Below are 18,575 nucleotides of genomic sequence, written 5' to 3' on the forward strand. Positions count from 1 at the left end.
GTGTCCCAACTGTTGCCGCTGCTGCCGCTGCTGCCGCAGCACAGCAGCGGTGGCCTCTTAGCAACATGTCCCCCTGGGCTGCTGGGTGGGGAACAGGTGGTGGCCGCATCCCAGTCCTTCTCCCCTCGGGACGACAGCAGCTCTTCCTCCTAGACTTTTCCCACGGTGCCCACTTCCTCCCTGCCTGACCCCCGCTGGCACGTGGAACCTGCACGGACAGAGGCCAGCGGGCGCTGTGCGAGGCTGGCCCCAGCCCCGGCAGTGGGTGAGCACAGCTGGGAGCTCCCTGCACACACCCACTGCTGGCTGGGCGTTTCTCTGGAGGGGACGGTTCCTACAGTTCTTCCCGCGGGGTAAGCTGACCAGGTACAACTGTTCTGCTGCAGACGCCAGGTGCCCCAAGGTCCCATTTTCTGGCCTGAGGCATGCATTATTTTTTCATGACGGATGAAAGTTCTAGAAGCATGTTCTGAAAGAGATAGGAAACAAAACAAAGGAGACTCAAAAGGCTTGCGAAAGTCAGTCCTGCCCACCCACTTGGGACTCTCCGTTTGGCACAACCACCAAGGACCCATCACAACCAGCTGCAGGAGACAATTCTCCCTGCACTGCCCCAGAGGAGCACCATTCGGGAGGTTCCATTGCCTAAATCCCACCTGCCACCTCCTCCTCTTTCTCCAGGTGGCGTTTTGCCAAAGATCCAGGGCCCAAACTAAAAAGCCAAATTTTCCTAGCTCCATCTTTGCCCACTCTACAAATAGCCAGATTTCTGGCATTGTAAAATGTGGAAGAGAAAACTGAGCCAAATGTGGAATGATCCATTTTGTAATGATCTCTCCTTAATCCTAAAAATATGCTAAACTTAGGATTCCTTGCCCAAGCAGAGCAAATGGCAGCAAAAAGATACTGGAGAAAAAGCTCGGGTCAGGTCAGAGAGGTGAAGAAGCCCGTGGCAGGGTCTAGACCACAGCCGGGCCCTCGATAAAGTGTGTGTCTCTTCCTCCTTTGGTAACTGATATATTACATAGAACTTCTCAGCCAAGGAGTTCAATAAATTATAACAACTCATCCTCTAACACCTATCTGATAACTCATTAATAATGCTGAGTCAAAAAAGACCTTCCCAAATGAGCCAAAGAACTTAGAAGCAACAGAGATTTTAGACTTAATATAGTAAAAAGTTTAGAATGCCATAAATAGACAAGCAGACTGAAATTCTTACTATATATAGAAAAAAGTTAATGTAACACTACATAACATTTCCTAGAAATCCGAATATTCCAGCAGAAAAATAGGCAAGGACAATCATGGTAAAAATATAGATGGCCTCCTGGCCAGTATGGCTCAGTTGGTTGGCTGGAGCATCGTTCTGTATACCAAAAGGTTGTGGGTTTGATTCCTGGTCCGGGAGCCTGCAAGAGAAAACCAATTGATATTTCTCTCTCTCTCTCTCTTCCTCTCTCTCTCTCAGTTTCTCTCTCCCCCTCGCCCCTTTCTCCCCTAAAAGCAATGAAAAAAATGTCTTCGGGTAAGAAAAAAAATACGGATGGCACCCTGGCTGGTGTAACTCAGTGGATCTAGTGTTGGCCTTCGAACCAAAAGCTCACAGGTCCGATTTCCTGTCAGGGCAAGTGCCTGGACATGGGCCACGTCGCCAGTTGGGGGCGTGCTAGAGCCAACTGACCGATGTTGTTCTCCCACATCAGTGTTTCTCTTTCCCCCTCTCTCCCTTCCTTGCCCTCTCTCTAAAAGTAAAATAAAAAGTCTTTAAAAAAATACAGGTGGCAAATAAACATATTAACAAACTTACTTGTAATCACAGTAATGTGAATTAAAACAAGGGGGGAAACAAGCAAACAATAAATAGATAAGTAAGTAAAACAAGGGAAACATTTTTAGTTCATTAGACTGGATCGGGGGAGACGGTGTCTGCTGGTGGCAAGAGTGTGGAGAAAGGGCGCCGCTGTGCTCAGAAGGAAGGGGATGCACTGGTGTCAGTCTTCCTGCGCGATGATTGAAGCATCCGTCACCGAGTAAAAGATGCAAGCCCTTTACAACCAATAATTCCACTTCCGGGTACCCTTCAAAGCTACATGCATGAAACAGTCACTGAGACTCTGCAGTAGGAAAAAAGTTAGCCTGGCTGAATGGCCGTTGAGCCCTCATGGCGCATCCACACAGTGGGAAGGCCTGAGTTAACATTCACACTGAGGCAGCGCCATGGATGCTGCCGTGGAAAGGTCCCCGAGACCTATCCCCGAGATTTGAGCAAAAGCAAACCGCAGAGACATCTCTTCAGTGTGATCACGTTTATATTTTTAAAAACAAATAACAGATATGTGGGCACACATATTTGTCCCCACAGACAGATCCAGAATGCACCAAGGAAGGATGGGGGACACAGCTCACACTGTTCACAGCAGTTGTCTTTGGGGAAAGAAGGGGGAACTGACTCCAGGAGACAGAATGAAAAGAGGTGAACCCTCTCATGGTCAAGTTCATATTTTACCCCATGTTCTTTTATATTGCTTGAATGTCTTTCAATGAACATGAATTACTTGAACTTGAAAAACAGTAAATAAGGAGGGGGGTACGCCCTGTTCTTCCAAACTATCGATGGTGGTACCCGTGCTCTAACACACTTTTTTCTGCCTGGGCCACTGCAAGCCTCCTAGCTGATCCCCGACTGCACGCTTACCCCTTGCCTTAGTCCGTTCAGGCTGCTATAACAAAGTACCATAGACAGGAGCATTGTCCCTTAAACTGAGAGGTTGCTGGTTCAGTCCCAGTCCTGGTCAGAGCACATACAGGGAAGCAACATTCATTCTCTCTCTCTCCCTGTCTCTCTCTCTCTCTCTCCCCCCACCCTTTTTTTTTTTAATTTAAAAAAAAAAAAAAAACATTATTTTTCACAGTTCTGGAGGCTGGAAAGTCTGATTGAGCCCTAAAATTCTACCATATAGGACCTAAAACAGTGTAAAAACCAGTTCACAGTCTATATATAAAAAGCGGGTGGCCCTAACCCTGTCTGCTGCACTAATTTCCGCTGAAGATCCCTCTGTTTACAAGAAGCTTGACGTGCCAGCCCAGCCCCCGCACTCGGCCCTGGCAGCCTCGGCCTCAGTCCCGAGACTTCCCAGCATGTGGGGAGCCAAGTGGCCTGTCGACTCCGTAAGAGGGAAAAGTGACCATAAGCTCAGTGGCCAAAGGCACTGCTCACCATTCTTAGGAACATAAAATACAGGGAAGAAAGAGGAAGATAAAAATTAGAGTCTATCATTTTATCTTCTTTTATCTAGGCTGGTGATTTTCATCCTTCTTCATCTCAACAGCACACATAAACTAATGGCTAAAATTCGGCGGCACACCAAAAAATATACTTTTTGCTGATCAGACAAAAAAATAAGTATAATGTTGACTCATTCACACCAGATGGCAATTGTCGTGTTGGCTGTTGTCACTTTTTTTTTATTTGACAATCTAAGGGAAAGGAGGTTAGCCCCTAATTAGTCAGGTATTGCAGGCTTAAAAACTTAATGTGGCCCTGACTAGTGTGGCTCAGTGGGTGGAGCATCATCCTGCAAATCAAAAGGTCACCAGTTAGATTCCTGGTCAGGCCACATGCCTGGGTTGAGGGCCAGGTCCCCAGCTGGGGGTGTGCAAGAGGCAATCAATCGATGTTTCTCTTGCCCATTATGTCTCTCTCCCTCTCCTTCTCGCTCCCTTCCCCTCTCTCTAATAATAGATAAATATTAAATAAATATTTGAAACATTAGTAATAATGAATTCTTGTGGCACCCCAGCTGAACATCACTGCTCAAGACTCCTGAGCATGGCTAACTTCTCTCCCAAAAGGTAATCTGAAGAATTTTTAAAATCCACCTCAACTAAACATTGCTGTCTCTCCCTCACTCTCTGCCCATACAAGGCCTCCTCCCCCATGGAAGGAGTTACAAGAAAGGGAACACAATAAAAATGGTCTCCTAGAGCCCTGGCTGGTACAGCTCAGTGGATGGAGTGTGGGCCTGAGAACCAAACACTGTCTTCTCGACTCCGCAAATGCAGATAAGAAGCAGGAGACACCTGCAAGGTTACTCTAAAAAGTGGTTCTCAGCCTTGGCTGCACATTGCCATCGCCGTGGGAGGTGAAAAAATACTGATCCTGCCTCCCATCCCCCAAGATTCTGGTTTCTTTGGGACTGATGGATCCTGGGCAGGCAAAAAAAAATTTTTAAGTTCCCAGATGACTGTAATTTGTAGCCAGAGTTGAGAAGCCAGCTGCAGTTTGGCACAGGGGCCCAAAGGCCCACACATCAATTCTAAGCTCGGTCTCCTAGGTAGATGACTGGTCACTAACAAGAAATGAGTATCAGTTTGAGAGAAGCGTTTTAGGAAAAATCCAGGTAGGATGATTCATCCTTGAGTTATGGCTTTACTGCACTAGCAAAATATCTCTAAATTCATAGGAGATATGAAACTGAGTTAGAGGGACTTATTATTAACACAAAGAATGAATCAAAGGAAAAAGCAGGTGTGTGACCTCAAGCAAGTGAGTTTAATGGGGAAGTCCTCATTCTAAACTTGGAAGAGTTTTGTTTTTTTTTTCATGATAAACAACTGTTAGGAGCAGTGGGTAAAGTGTCATTCTTTTTCCCAGAATTGAAAAGAATTCACAATAAATACCCATTATGTCTTACAGTGGTCACAGAATGTTTATTCCACAGTGGCTTTTCAGAGAACAGAATTAAAATCAATATGATATTGATTTTAGTCTTTGTGAAATATGTCCCCAAATATTCGTATATGACTTTTAAACCCCAGAGCTGTTAAAACAATGGAGTACCCCTCCTTCCTTGGTGAGACGAGGGCAACTCAAGGTTACCGACGACCCTCCTCTGGTCCGTCCCCCACACCGTGGCGGGAAGAGCTCCCTGACGTGCAGCTCTGACCCAGCCACTGCTCTGCTGCACGTCCCTTTTCAGTCCCCATCGCCTGCGCTCAAGGCCCCCATCTCCCTTCTCCAGCCTCCCTGTCTGCACAGCCCTCCTACCACCCTGCGGCCCAGCCAGACTTGAGTCCCCAGAGAGCCCAGCCGTGCCACACCTCAAGGCTTTGTCTGCACTGCCCCCTTGACTGGGATGGCCACTCCCAGGTACCCTAGTTCACTAGGTCTAGAGAACTCCTCACATCCTTGAAGACTCAGTTCAAGGCGCTTCAACTGTGAAGCTTTTAGAAACTGTGGTACACAGATGCAATGGAATATTACGTGGTCATAAAAAATAAAGAAACCTGACCATTTGTGACAGCATGGATGAACCTAGAGGGTATTATGCTGAGTGAAATAAGTCAAATACCATATGACTTCACTTATTTAAAAAAAAAAACAAATGAACAAACAAAACAGAAACAAACTTATAGACACAGAGAACAAATGGATGGTTGCCAGATTGGGGGGGTTGGGTAAAAAAGTGAAGGGATTAATAAGTACTAATTAGCAGTTACAAAAGAGTCATGGGGGTGTAAGGCACAGCGTAGGGAACAGAGTTAATACATTGTAATGACTATGTCAGTGCCAGGTGGGCACCAGACTTATCAGAGGCAATCACTTTGTAAGTTATATAAATGTCTAACCACTATGCTGTACACTTAAGGCTAATATAATATTAAATGTCAACTGCAACTGAAAAAATAAAAAAAAAAAGTGAAGGTTTCTGACCCATCCAAAAAGGTAACAACTCCCTCCTTTGCCCAAACCCCCAACATGCACCTTACACTTAATCACATTTACGTGTTTGCCTCTCTACATTTCCCACCCAGATTCTGAGCCCTTTGATGGCATAGATGGCATCTTATCCATTCACACACCAGCATCTAAAAGTCAGATTGATATAAAGTAAGTTTTCAATTAAGCTTATGTTATGAATTGAATTTAACTGAATTTATTGAATGAATTCATATAACTCTCCACAAATTAACCTCCCTCGCCTCCTCTCCCTCTCTCTCAACACAAAGGTACACACACCACAAAAGAGGAGAGAGGAGGCTAAGAAGGGGCCCAAGTGGAACACCTCTTGCAGCAGTTCCTGGATCAGTCAGCCTGTCTTTACTTACCATTGAGGTTCTGTGCCCAGTGGCTGAAGGCAGAAGCGAGGGGCTGTTTTCCTGGTGTGGAGAGTCTACGTGAGAGCTATGCCGAGTACCGGAGCTTCCTGAGTCACTGTGAAGCTCTCCTTTTTCAGACAGCAATCTGGACAGAAAGCTGGCCTTTCTACTGCCTGAGCGAGGTCTGTCTGTCCAGACCCCACTCTCTCTCAGGCTGCCATCACTGTCTCTGCAGTGACTGTGCAAATCTGTGAGAGGCTCCCCTGAGGGCTGCGAGTCCTGAGACTGCTCCCTGGTTCCTATTGCATAGGATGGACAATGCCTTGGAGCCATCGGCATACCTAGCCAGGACTGGGACCTTTTCTGTGTGCCAGAGGAGGAGTGATCTGGTTGCTGTCCCGGGTGCTGAATTCTAACGCAATCATCCCACAGACAGGGGCTGTGGACGTGGAGCTGTCCGCTGTGCTGATCCCTCTCAGCCCAGTCATTTTTACCACCGCCGGTGTCTACCTCCAGTTGCCTGGCCTGTGGGATTTGCCACAAGGTTTTAGACTTCGGCACAGTCACTTGGGTGACTTGTTGCTGACTGTTGGCTTGGAGTACAGAGATTCTTTCAGACAAGGGGGAGCAAATCATACACTGTTGGGTCACTGAATATTTTTTCAAATGAAACGGAGGGCCCCTTTCATCCTCAACGCCGTCAGTGCCTGGCTTGTCATAAAGTGCCCTCATGATTTTCCTGATTCCAAGGTGGAATATTTCTAGTACATTAAGGAACAAAGAGATGGCTGCGATGCTATGCATAAAGAGCATGAAAATGGTCTTCTCTGTGGGCCTGGATACAAAGCAGTCCACTGCATTGGGGCATGGAGGTTGAGCGCATTTGTAGAGGGAGTGCATTTGAAACCCATAGAGAACATACTGGCCTATCATAAACCCTACTTCCAGCACAGATCTGATCAAGATGTGTAAGACATAAGTACGCAGTAGACATCCTTTCAGAGGGACTTTGTGGATCCTCTTCTGTTCCTCTAACTTCCTCAGCTGTCGATCTATCCTTTGTTGCTCCTCCAATTCAAGCCCCGGATTCTCCATGTGGGCTCTAAGGTGTGACTTTTTCCTCTGTCGCTCCTTTTCGAAGGCCCTGAGTCTGTAAAGGGCATGGCCCATATACACCAGAGAGGGAGAGGACACGAAGATGATCTGTAAGACCCAGAACCTGATCAAAGAGATAGGAAATGCATTGTCGTAACAGATATTGTTGCAACCTGGCTGCTGGGTGTTGCAGGCAAATGCTGACTGTTCATCATCCCAGACATCTTCAGCTGCCACGCCAAGTACCAGCATTCGGAAAATGAAGAGGATGGTCAGCCAGATTTTCCCCACTATGGTTGAGTGAGAGTGAACTTCCTCGAGAATGCCACCCAGTAAGTTCCAATCCCCCATGGTAAGAAGACTAACGTCTGAAATAAAAAATAAAAAATACAAAGGTGGAGGTTAATAACACCCATGGATATAACATATAAAGACTCAGGCTCAGCAAAACAGCAGGTCCTTTTTTTTGTTTCAATAAAACTATGAAAGGTTTTCCAGCCCTAATATTTGTGGCCCATGCTTGATGAGATAGAATGGTTCAAAGAATATCCATTGGGTGGGGGGGGGGGGGGGACTAAAGGCCTTCCTCAATCTGATCCAATTTTCTTCCTATCCTTTCTCTCCCACACAAAGTTGACTGTCATTTTAGCATATTCATTGGCCCTCATATTTATGTAGTGCCCCCCATCCCACAATTTTGCTCACTTGTCAACCCATCTGAGATGCCCCATTTACCATACAGCCTCCATGATCTTTAATAAGTCTTACCATGGCACTGTAATTAAAGTGAGTTGTGTGATGGTTGTCTTATGTCCCCTTTCCTTCGAAAGTGTGTCCTTCAAGAGAAAAAAAATGTGCAAGATATAATACACAGGGACTATCTATAGCATTTTGGTCTTTGCATAGAGACAGCGTCAATCAATGATAGTGGACTGAATTGTCTTTTCACTTTAAAACTCATTCTTCTCACTGGAGTAATCATCAACAGAAAAACAAAAGTCCTCATTATGTATTATCCATGGCTCCCACCGCAAGACTAAAAGTACAAGGAAAGCAGAAATCAGTCAAATAAACCCTCAGAAACTGGCATGGAACAGCAGTAAAGACTCAGAAGGCGCAGAATCAATAACAGCAGTAAAACATAACATTACACCCAAAAGCATGTTTTCATGGAAGTTTGCTATCTTAGAGGTGAATATAAATTGCTTCTCTAGCAAGCCTTGAATTTGGAAAAGAATCAAGGTATAGCTGACATGAACAAGTTATTTGGTTTATCCTGAAAAAAATTAATGTTTTTCAAGGTTCAATGAGGTTAAAATACTTGGTAGGTTAAAATCTCATAAGATGTGGAAGACTTCCAAATATAAAATATATGGAGGACAAATAGGAAAGTGTTATTATGTTAAAACAAATAATGAAACAATTGTCTCCTTCCGTAATTTATTCCTTCGATATTTACTAAAATCTTAATAGCACCTACCAGGTGTGAGGAAATTCAACGATGAACACGATATACCTGGCCCCGCCCTCCCAGTACTTAGCACTCCCACGAACATATAAAATGGACAATAAAAACAAGCAAATGAGTATCAAGTCAAAAATCACAAGAGCAAAAACATTAAAAATTTTCCTGCTTACCTGCAAACACAAATACAGGGTTGGGCAAAAGTAGGTGTACAGTGGTGAGTATGCAAAACAGAGTTTGTTCTTGTATTATTAATTATTGTATTATTTTCTATATGAACAAGTGTAGACCTACTTTTTCCCCATCTTGTATAAATTCTGGGTGGAGTGAAGTATTAAATCTAAAAAAAGTAAACTGTGAAAGTATTAAAATAAAACGTAAAAGCATATTTTACCATCTTGAAGTAGAGAAAGGCGTTTTAAGCACATCAATGACAGAAATTATAAGTGGAAAAAACACAGATTTTTTACCCAACAAAACTAAATGGCAGAAGTGGAAATGGCCATAAAAAAGAATGGAATGTTACCATTTGTGACAGGATGGGTGGATCTAGAGGGTATCATTCTAAGTTGAAGTTGGGCAGACAGAGAAAGACAAATACCACACAATTTCACTTATATGCAGAATCTAAAGAACAAAATAAACCAATAACAAAAAAAAAACAGACTCAGAGGGGAGAGGTTGGGGGTGGGTGAAAAAGGCAAAGGGATCGAGAAGTACAGATTGATCATCACAAAATAGTCACAAGGATGCAAAGTCCAGCAAAGGGAATGTGGTCAAAAATGTTGTAACAACTGCATATGGTTCTAGGTGGACACTTGAAGAATCGGGGGAGCACTTTGTAAATTATGATTATCTAACCACAATGCTGTGCACCTGAAACCAATATAAAATAACACTGAATGTCACCTGTCATTGAAAAATAAAATTCAAAAAAATGTTAAGTGGCCATGTCCAGAAAGCACTTGGCTCCAGAGAACAACAACGACAAAACAGTGCTAAACCAGATATAAACATTTAAACATTTGTGAACAGTCCTGAATAGGGAGATGAGATCACTCTGGGACTAGAAAGAAAAGCGAGGCAATGCCAGAAACCTGAGAAATACCATGGGAAAAAAAGTCTACAAATGAAAATAGGAAATGGCCCAAGAGAGAAAGGGGGAGAACATGAGGGTCACGCCGCTGAAACCAAAGCAGGATGGAGCTTCAAGAAGAGAACAGTTGCCAATGCCAAACACCCATGCACATACCACTATTTAAATATAGTGATAGTGGGATATGCCACACTCATGGATTCACACCCTCAGTGACTCTTTGTGAAGACGCCAGCCAATTCTCCCCAAATCAGGTGATCCACAGGTTCAACGTGAGACTGTATATCACTGAGTGAAAGGAAATCGTGCAAGTGTACAAAATTATGTGTGCATATATATGATGTATGTGCATGTGACTACATGAGCGTGGAGGGAAAAGAACAGAAGGACACACACCAGGAAGTTGCTGTAGGTTCCTGGAGGCCGGTGGGAGGTGACGAGAAAGGAGGGGGGAGTTTGGAGGAAGAAGGGAGAGACAAAAAGAAAATGACTCTTCTTCTAAAGCAGCGTGACAGATTTTGATCCCAGGCAACCCATCTATGTAAATGTATACCTGTATGTGCATACATGTATATAAACAATGTTTAAAATAAAATTTAAAAATAGATTCTCTCTTTTATATTTTACCCCATGTACTTGTAAATTGCTTTAAATTCAAAAATTAACAATGTAGTCATATAAAGTACTCCCAAATAAAAATTGGATTTAAAAATTTTGGACTCGTACCTCACTAACTGAAGCAAGAATTTACTAAGTCCTCTCATCCCTCACAGAGTTCAGTTCATTTACCATAGTCATTCACTTAAAAACTGCTGGCCATTATTCTTTGTTACAAAATAACTTTAACACTGAAAAAAATCTAGAGCTTCTATTTTATATAAAAACTCTAAGGTGAAAAAGCTAACTCATGTCATTAACTTATTCTCTACTTGACTTAAATTATTTAATGCTTCCTTTTGCCACTATTCCTTAAAAATGGAAAATTATTACTTTTAAACACCAAGTAAAAGAGAACTAGGCCAACATGAAAAACAGAAATACAGTCATTCATAGTGGCATGCAAAGGCCAGATCCTTTAGACAAATATTCCTGTTTACTAAAAATAACTACTTTTTACCATTAAACGACTATAGTTCCTAGAAATATTGTTGAATTTTCCTTTATTATCCAATACTAATTTAGCATTTCCAATGTAAAAAGCTGGTGTTTCTTTCTCAAATTCTATATTACATCTTATGTTTCAATCCCCACAGGGATTTCCTATAGTTCTATAAACAAGAAAACCCACATATTTACCACTTACCTTACAGGTGGACCACAAAAATGACTGGGCTCAGACAACCTGAAAGAGGGACCATGAGTGGCTACTTCGTGGGGCAGCGGCTGCTGGCTGCAGATATAAAGCGTCTGCTCAGCTGGCCGCGGGGCCCAGTCCAGAATGAGCACAGTAGTTTCGACCGATGGAGTCTACCCTAGTCCTCTCCCGAGGTCAACATGGCCTTTGGTGTTTTGCAATTCTCTTGCATTATTTTTTTCTAACTGACACCATGCTGCAGCCAGTCCTGGTGTATCATATTTGAAAGTGAAAAGTGAAACAAATGAGAATTTTCCTTTATCATTTGGGAATGATTACAATGATCTGTCAATGAATCGCTCTAGGAATGGATGTCACAGATCAATGGGTCATGTCCGATTTCATCAAGAGCTGCCTCGGGTGAGTCTAGCTTCATCAAATGTGAACAAGTAATAATGGAGGGACAATCCAGCCCCCAGTGTTCCTGCACACCATGCTGTGCTGGGAAGAGGAGCATCTAAACAAGATGAAGCATTTTTGGACCACGGGGGGTGAGGGGGGGGGGGCTGTGCCTGTCTGTAGATCACATGGTCTAGTGATTTTCTATTAGGCTGACACAGACGGCTCAAGAACATTTTTTGCTACGCAGAGAATCTGAAAGCGACAGAGGCACAGAGTAGGTGACTCTCCTATAGCTTCACCCCAAGCTCTCCGCGGGCATCAGCACACTAAGGGGTGAGAACCGCTGCCGCAGAGAACAAGATTTTTCAACATTCCCACTGCCACTCTCACAAAGTTATGCTGAATGTAGGACAGAGTCACTGACATGCCCAAGACACACTTGGACAGGCAGAAGGGAACAGAAATGTTAGAGAGAATAACTGCCCCGGGATAGAAAAGCAAAAGATGAAGATGCACGCGCATGCCTGTTCCACTAGCTGCTGCCTCTGTGCTAGTCAATGGGACCGATAGGCACCGCGCCGCCTCATTCACCTGGTGATGGAAGAGGGGCTGTTCGTCTTCTACAGAGCGTCTGTAAAGCATTTAGGGTCGTGAAAGCCAACATAACACTAAAGGGAGAGAAAGTCATGTAAATGGGAGCAACAGCTGAAGAGGAAAGCTCATTTGTGTCAAGTCCCTTGTCTCATCTGCTAAGGAGACTCAAAGGCACCTTCAATGGGAAAATAAGGGGTTTCCAGGAGAAATGCCATTATGACATTTTACACATTTTCTCTTCCAAAAAAAACCTCATTTCAACCTGGACCGGTGTGGTTCAATTAGTTAGTTGGGTGTCATCCTGCAAAGCAAAAGGTCACCAGTTCAATTCCTGGTAAGGGCACATGCCTAAGTTGCAAGTTCGGTCCCTGTCAGGGCACATATGAGGGGTAACCAATCGATGCTTCTCTCCCTTTCTCCCTTCCACCCCCACAAAACAAACAAAAAAAAAAGTTCCCATCGTGTATGTACCTCTTACAGAGAATAGAAATAAAAAAGAACTTCATTTTATGAAGCTAGCCTAACAACCTGGATAATGAAATCTGACATGATTTTTGTCATGTCTTAAGAACATTTCTAGGTCAATCTCTTCAAAAAAAAAATGCAGATTATCCTAAACAAAGCATTAGCAAACCAACTCTAACATTCTATAAAAAGGATATAACACATCAACATTAGGCTTATTCTGAGATTACAAAGCTCACATAGTATTTCTTAAAAACCAGTGTGATATACCATATTCACAAAATAAAGGGAGAAATTATTGATAAAAATAAACATCCATTCATAATCTTTTTTTTCTTGAAAACTTGGGATTTCTATTTATTTGTCTTTTTCAGAATCTCTCAATTTTTGAGGGACAAGGTACCCCATCTTCAGATAATCCAGACCCAGTTCCCTTACCTCTCTGCCTTGTGTTAGTCCTGGAAATGTTCCCGCCATCTCTGCAGACAGAAACAAAGGAAATGACAGAGTAGCTTCTCTTTGTCCTTCAGATCCACTTTCGACTCTTCTCATTGTGCTTCCTGCTCACTCATGATCTTCCTTTAAAAAGATTTTTATTCATTTATTTACTTATTTATTTTAGAGAGAGGGGAAGTGAGGGAGAGAAATAAACATCGATTGGTTGCCTCTCGTACGTGCCCAGACCAAGACTGAACCCACAACCCAGGCATGCACCCGGACCAGGAATCAAACCAGTGACGTTCCAGTTTGCAGGACAATGCCCAACCCACTGAACGACATGACCATGGACCTTTTTCCTTTTTGCTCAGTCCCTCCACCCCCTCACCTCCCCACCCCTACTAGCTTTCATCCTGCTCCTCATCAATGAGACTGTCCCCATTTTCCTTGTTGTGTCTTCATTACATCCCACATTATCCGTGAAATCATGCGGTATCTGGTAAAATTTTCTTTTTTGGCCAAGTAGTATTCCATTGTGTCAATGTCCCATAGTTATTTTATCCACTCTTCTATTGATGGACACATGGGCTGCTTCCAAATCTTGGTGATTTTAAGTAACACTGCAATGAACATAGTGGTGCTTACATTCTTTCAAAATTAGTGTTTTGAGTTCCTTCAGACATATTCCCAGAGGTGGGATCACTGAGTCAAAAGGCAGATCCATTTTTAGTTTTTTGAGGTATCTGTATACTGCTTTCCACAGTGGCTACACCAACTTTGTGCACTTTTCTGAGTGACATACTTCATTTCTAAAAGCTCAACATTTTTATATCTATAACTTCATCCTAACAAGGCAAGAACTTTAACATTCTTACGGTCCCTTGACCTTCATCATGTTGATATTTTTATAATTCTGGTTAATTATTAGTATACTTCCTTTTTCATCTTTCTCCTCCTATACACCCGTTACCAAAATATCTCACCACTCTTAACCCCTAGCTCTTTTATCCCCTGGACTTCTTTTTAAGTGTTTTCTCAAAAACTGTTTACAACATGGATCTCCGAATGGTAAATCTTAGTATTTTTAAGCCCTTATATTTGAGTAACAATATAAACCGATGTAAAATATTAGGTCCAGTACTTCAAAAATACTTTCTTACAGCTAGTATTGCTCTTGAAAAGACTGAGATCAATCTAATTTACTGTTTAAAAGCTTTTAATATTTTTCTCATTATCTTCTGATACTTTTTTTAAGATTTATTTATTTTTAGGGAGAAGGGAAAAGGAGAGAAACATGATGTATAAGAGAAACAGTGATTAGTTGCCCTCTCACGCCCCCAACTGGGGACCTGGCCCAAAACCCAAGCATGTGCCCTGACCAGGAATCAAACCAGAAACCTTTCAGTTTGTGGTATGACACCCAGCCCATTGAGCTATGCTTATCAGGGCTCATTGTTTTTGATACTCTTAATTTCACTGTATGACTAGATAGTGGTACTTCATTCTCTGTCTCTTTGAGCATTCTATGGCCCTTCAATCTTTTGTTTCCTCTTCTGGACCTCCATTGTTACCTGAACACTGGCACATCTTCTGTCCATCATCTCACTTAAATATGCATTCATATTTACTATTTGGTTATTTTTTTTTCCTTTCCAGTTTCTCAATCTGAATTTCCAACTCACTAATTCATTCTTCAGTTTTATCCATTTTTATTGCATTTCACTGTTCTTTTAAACTTTTTATATTTATAGTTTATTTATTATTTCTTATTCTTGTGTCACATTACCAAAATCTTCCTTTTTAAAAAAAAATGTTTATTGGCTTAAATTTTTATATTTTATTAATTTTAGATAGAGGAAAAGGAAGGGAGAAGGAGAGGGAGAGAAACATCAGTTACATCCTGCATGTGCCCCAACTGGGGACCAAACCTGCAACCCAGTCATGTGCCCCAACCATGAATTGAACCAGTGACCTTGCGGTTTACAGAAAGACACCCAATCAACCTCGTTACACCAGCCAGGACTGCGTTTATTGGCTTTATTTTTAATTCCTGATGGTCTTGTTTTCCTTTGAATCACTGGCACCTTAAGTTGTCCCTTTACTTTGGCTTGTGAACTCATTTAACCTGGTGGTATAGGCCCTTCTGAGTCACATTACACACTGGGCAAGAACTGAGGGCCAGGCCTCTAGGCTATGTTAGAGGTTCAAAGAGAGTTAAGAAAATAAGCAATAGGGTGGACAGCAGAGGCACTACGAAACCAGTTAATTATTTTAGTTTGTTCTCTACCAGATGTCTTTCAGATGAGGGCTTCCCCTTCAGACACCACAGGAGAAATGGCAATTTCCTAAGGCACTTCTGGAGTCTTGGGCCTAGATAATAACCCACCAGTTCTATGAATCTGGAGAGGGAAGAACAAACAATAATGCTCAAGGTATTAATCTTTACTTATTTTCTCCAAAAGGGCTTCCTGTGCTGCCCTGATGTTATCTGTGAAGGCTCCTGCAGCAAGGTCTGGTTCACAGTTTTAGAAGCTGTGCTGAGAAAGCAGATAAGAGGCAACTGGTTTTCTCTAATGAAACTACTCACTGAAATTCAGCAACCCACACCCCTACCTAGAACCATTTCACAATAGCTTCCCATGTCCCCCGGGATTTTTATCTTTTTTTCGTTCTTATCCAAACACACTAAAAAATTAGTTCTGATCAAAACTATAACAGAACTTTACATGGTTTTATTTGTACATTACTGATATCCAAAGCAAACTTTATACAAAAAGTTTTATACAGATAAAAAAAATTCTTGGCTAGGCAAAGCCATTTATGTGTATGATACACACAAACACAGATACACACAAAGTATTTTACATCATTTTAAGTATACATATTTACAGATACACTATTTAAATTACTTTACAATTTACCAAAATGAGAGGCAATTAGAAAAGCAAATAAAAATATATGAAAACAAGGTACATAATGGTTAATTTTTAATGCTACAAAACTATTTTTAAATATCTAGAAAAAACTCATTTCTTTGAAATATCAAAACTAAGGTTTCAATATTATATTGTTGTTGCTTTTATCTTAATAACAAGTTATAACCTGTTTAAAAATAAGTATCTTGACCAGTAACCAATAAGCAAATCAGACTGATGACTAGAACAAACTGACTTGAGATTAAAGAGTCAGCAAGTTATAGCAAATATAAGTTATCTAGTGAGCAAATGTCATGAAATTGCCCTCTGCTCCCTCATTTAGAACATGAGGAACTCCAAGCTCCTGTGCAGTAAGCATTATCAATTTAGACTCCCTGGAATTCAGCTTATCTGTAATTTAAGAAAATGCTAAAGTTATGATTTTACTTTTATATGACCATTTCATAAATGTTATTCTTTTGAATGGGTTCCATGTAGTTAATATTGATGCTGAAGCTTTTTATGGAATAAGTTTGGAAACTTGATCATTACACTTTGATTTTGAAAACAATTTAATGAGACTATAGTACTTGGGGGGGAAAGTCAGTTAAGAGACAAACCAGGAATGAAATAACACGTTAATTATGCTATCACACAAGCAAATAAAATCTCAAGTATCAAATTCAATAAAAGATTTGTAATGAAATTTGGAAATTTTAAACTAATGAGCATCGCTTCCAAATACAAGTTAATTCTTCCATGAATGTACATCATCTTCATAAGAGAATGGAAGTCATATTTTAAGATAACATTCAGGTAAAACAAAAAATTTGGTTTAATTTCTTAAAGGTAGTAAAAATTTTAAAGCACCGCAAATCTGAAAAATAATCATGTCATTGTTGCCTTAAACTATTTTTAAAGGTTCTTTAGACTAAGCTTTTTTTTTCTAATTCCCTATTATTAAATCTCACATTCTGAATTATATAAATAGAATTTTAACTTCACAATAAACTACCAAATATCTTCTGAAGATCTCATTAACAAACTAGCTGTTCTGAGAGGATACTGAAATTAAGTTTCCTTTCAAATTACTTTTGACACTTACATTACTTTTGAAATTACATTACATATAGACATTTATATATAAAATGTCTATGTAAAAGATATATCCAGTCTAGAAATAGATTTATAACTCAAATATATTAAGAACCTGTTCACACTGAGGTCTATGGCCAAATATGGTTTCTATTCCAATTAGATTTAATTTGAACTTAATTTAATTTAAAACTGGGTGTTTTGCATTTAAATAATTATGACTACGAATTGACTGAAAAAGTGTTGTTAAAAATCTACAATTTTTCTTACGTGAAGTCCGAATATGTAAGCAACTGACTTCTTACAAAGAAATCCTGCTGATAAACATTGTTACCCTAACAAACCTGTACGAAAACGGCCCTAAAAAACTGAGGAAACATCTCTGTCAACATTATTAATAATTTTACATGGTAAATCATGTCATCTCTTCAGATGACAATGGATATAATGTTTATGGATGTCTATTTTATATTTCAAACTATTTTAGCACTAATTTAAAATATAAAGTTTTTTTAATGTATGCAAAAAATATTAAATTATGAGTGCACAGAATTCATTACCTGTGAAACACATTGTTATTCAAGAACATTTATTTTTCACTTATAAAAAATTTTCTTATTAATCATCAAATGGGACTTCCCCCCACCTTAGACTCATCGGCAGTCAGAGGTTAATGAGGAATGCCATGATGATGTAAACTGCAACTGAGCACGTCCTGTGGATGTGGTGACCTTAGAAGATTACTACGAGCAATCATCCTCCAAGCTGTGAATGAAGCAGGAAATCAAGCGGATGTCTCTCACCCACTACTCACATCTTCAATGACTAATAGGCCATTAACTGAAGGTACAGTAGCTAATATTTATTTTACGAGTCTCCTGTAGTATAACCATTAACTACCTGCATTTTGACTTTTCAAAGAGCTTCAATAGCTGCTGGAATCTTTCTGAGACCTGGAAAGTTAAAAGTGAGTGTTAATTATAAATATTTCAATAAGAATTTTAAAAAACCTGTAACGGCTATTTTCATAAAACATCTAAAGAAAGTTACTGTCAATAATAAAGTAACGTCTAGAAAAATACGTATCTTCATACTAGAGGTGATTGCTAGTTTAACTTTCAATATTCAACTTTTTTAATTGGAATGACACTGGTTAATAAAATTATATAGGTTTCAAGTATATAATTCCATAATACATCTGTATATTGTATTGTGTTCATCACCCAAAGTCTCAATATTAACCTTCTTAAACAAGTAACATTACAAAATTATTTGAGATCAAATTGGTAAGACGAAAGAAAAAAACAAAATTTTTCTTCCACAATCACCAAATTTTTAACAGTCCCACATGAAAAGCCATACTTTTAAAGACGTATCTATATATTTTAAACATGTTAAAAATGAAGTCTAGGTATTTAGAGTATAACATCTAGCCCTAACTGGCATGGCTCATTGGTAGAGAATCACTGGTTCAATTCCCAGTCACGGCACATGCCTGGGTTGCAGGCCCAGTTCCCAACTGGGGTGCCCATGAGGTAAACAATCAATGTTTCTATTGCACATCGATGTTTTTCTCTTTCTGTCTCCCTCCCTTCCCCTCTAAAAATAAATAAA

The 18,575-nt window shown here is 40.6% G+C and overlaps 2 protein-coding genes across 3 annotated transcripts in view; both read right to left on the reverse strand.

Moving 5' to 3' along the window:
- GJA10 (gap junction protein alpha 10) lies at positions 1 to 17,902 on the reverse strand. 2 transcript variants are annotated; one of them, XM_037131223.2, is made up of 4 exons: positions 17,862 to 17,902; positions 12,952 to 12,992; positions 7,966 to 8,033; positions 5,682 to 7,565 (listed from the first exon to the last, which is right to left on the reverse strand). In XM_037131223.2, exon 4 carries the CDS (start codon positions 7,546 to 7,548, stop codon positions 5,953 to 5,955), a length of 1,596 nt encoding a protein of 531 aa, XP_036987118.2. In that variant the 5' UTR covers positions 7,549 to 7,565; positions 7,966 to 8,033; positions 12,952 to 12,992; positions 17,862 to 17,902; the 3' UTR covers positions 5,682 to 5,952. The 2 variants fall into 2 exon arrangements, with proteins under 2 accessions (XP_036987119.2, XP_036987118.2); XM_037131224.2 differs by lacking the exons at positions 7,966 to 8,033; positions 12,952 to 12,992; positions 17,862 to 17,902 and adding an exon at positions 1 to 469 and having other exon boundaries at positions 6,112 to 7,581.
- Positions 15,668 to 18,575, reverse strand: part of CASP8AP2 (caspase 8 associated protein 2) — a 21,423-nt gene continuing 18,515 nt past the window's right edge. Inside the window, exon 9 of the mRNA XM_037131222.2 lies at positions 15,668 to 17,914. Coding sequence (XP_036987117.2) covers positions 17,858 to 17,914 — 57 coding nt within the window. The 3' untranslated portion in view covers positions 15,668 to 17,857. The remainder of the gene's footprint in view (positions 17,915 to 18,575) is intronic.

This window comes from Artibeus jamaicensis, unplaced genomic scaffold (genome assembly GCF_021234435.1).
Source record: "Artibeus jamaicensis isolate MK-2021 breed Jamaican fruit bat unplaced genomic scaffold, CSHL_Jam_final contig_387, whole genome shotgun sequence".
Classification (NCBI taxonomy): domain Eukaryota; kingdom Metazoa; phylum Chordata; class Mammalia; order Chiroptera; family Phyllostomidae; genus Artibeus; species Artibeus jamaicensis.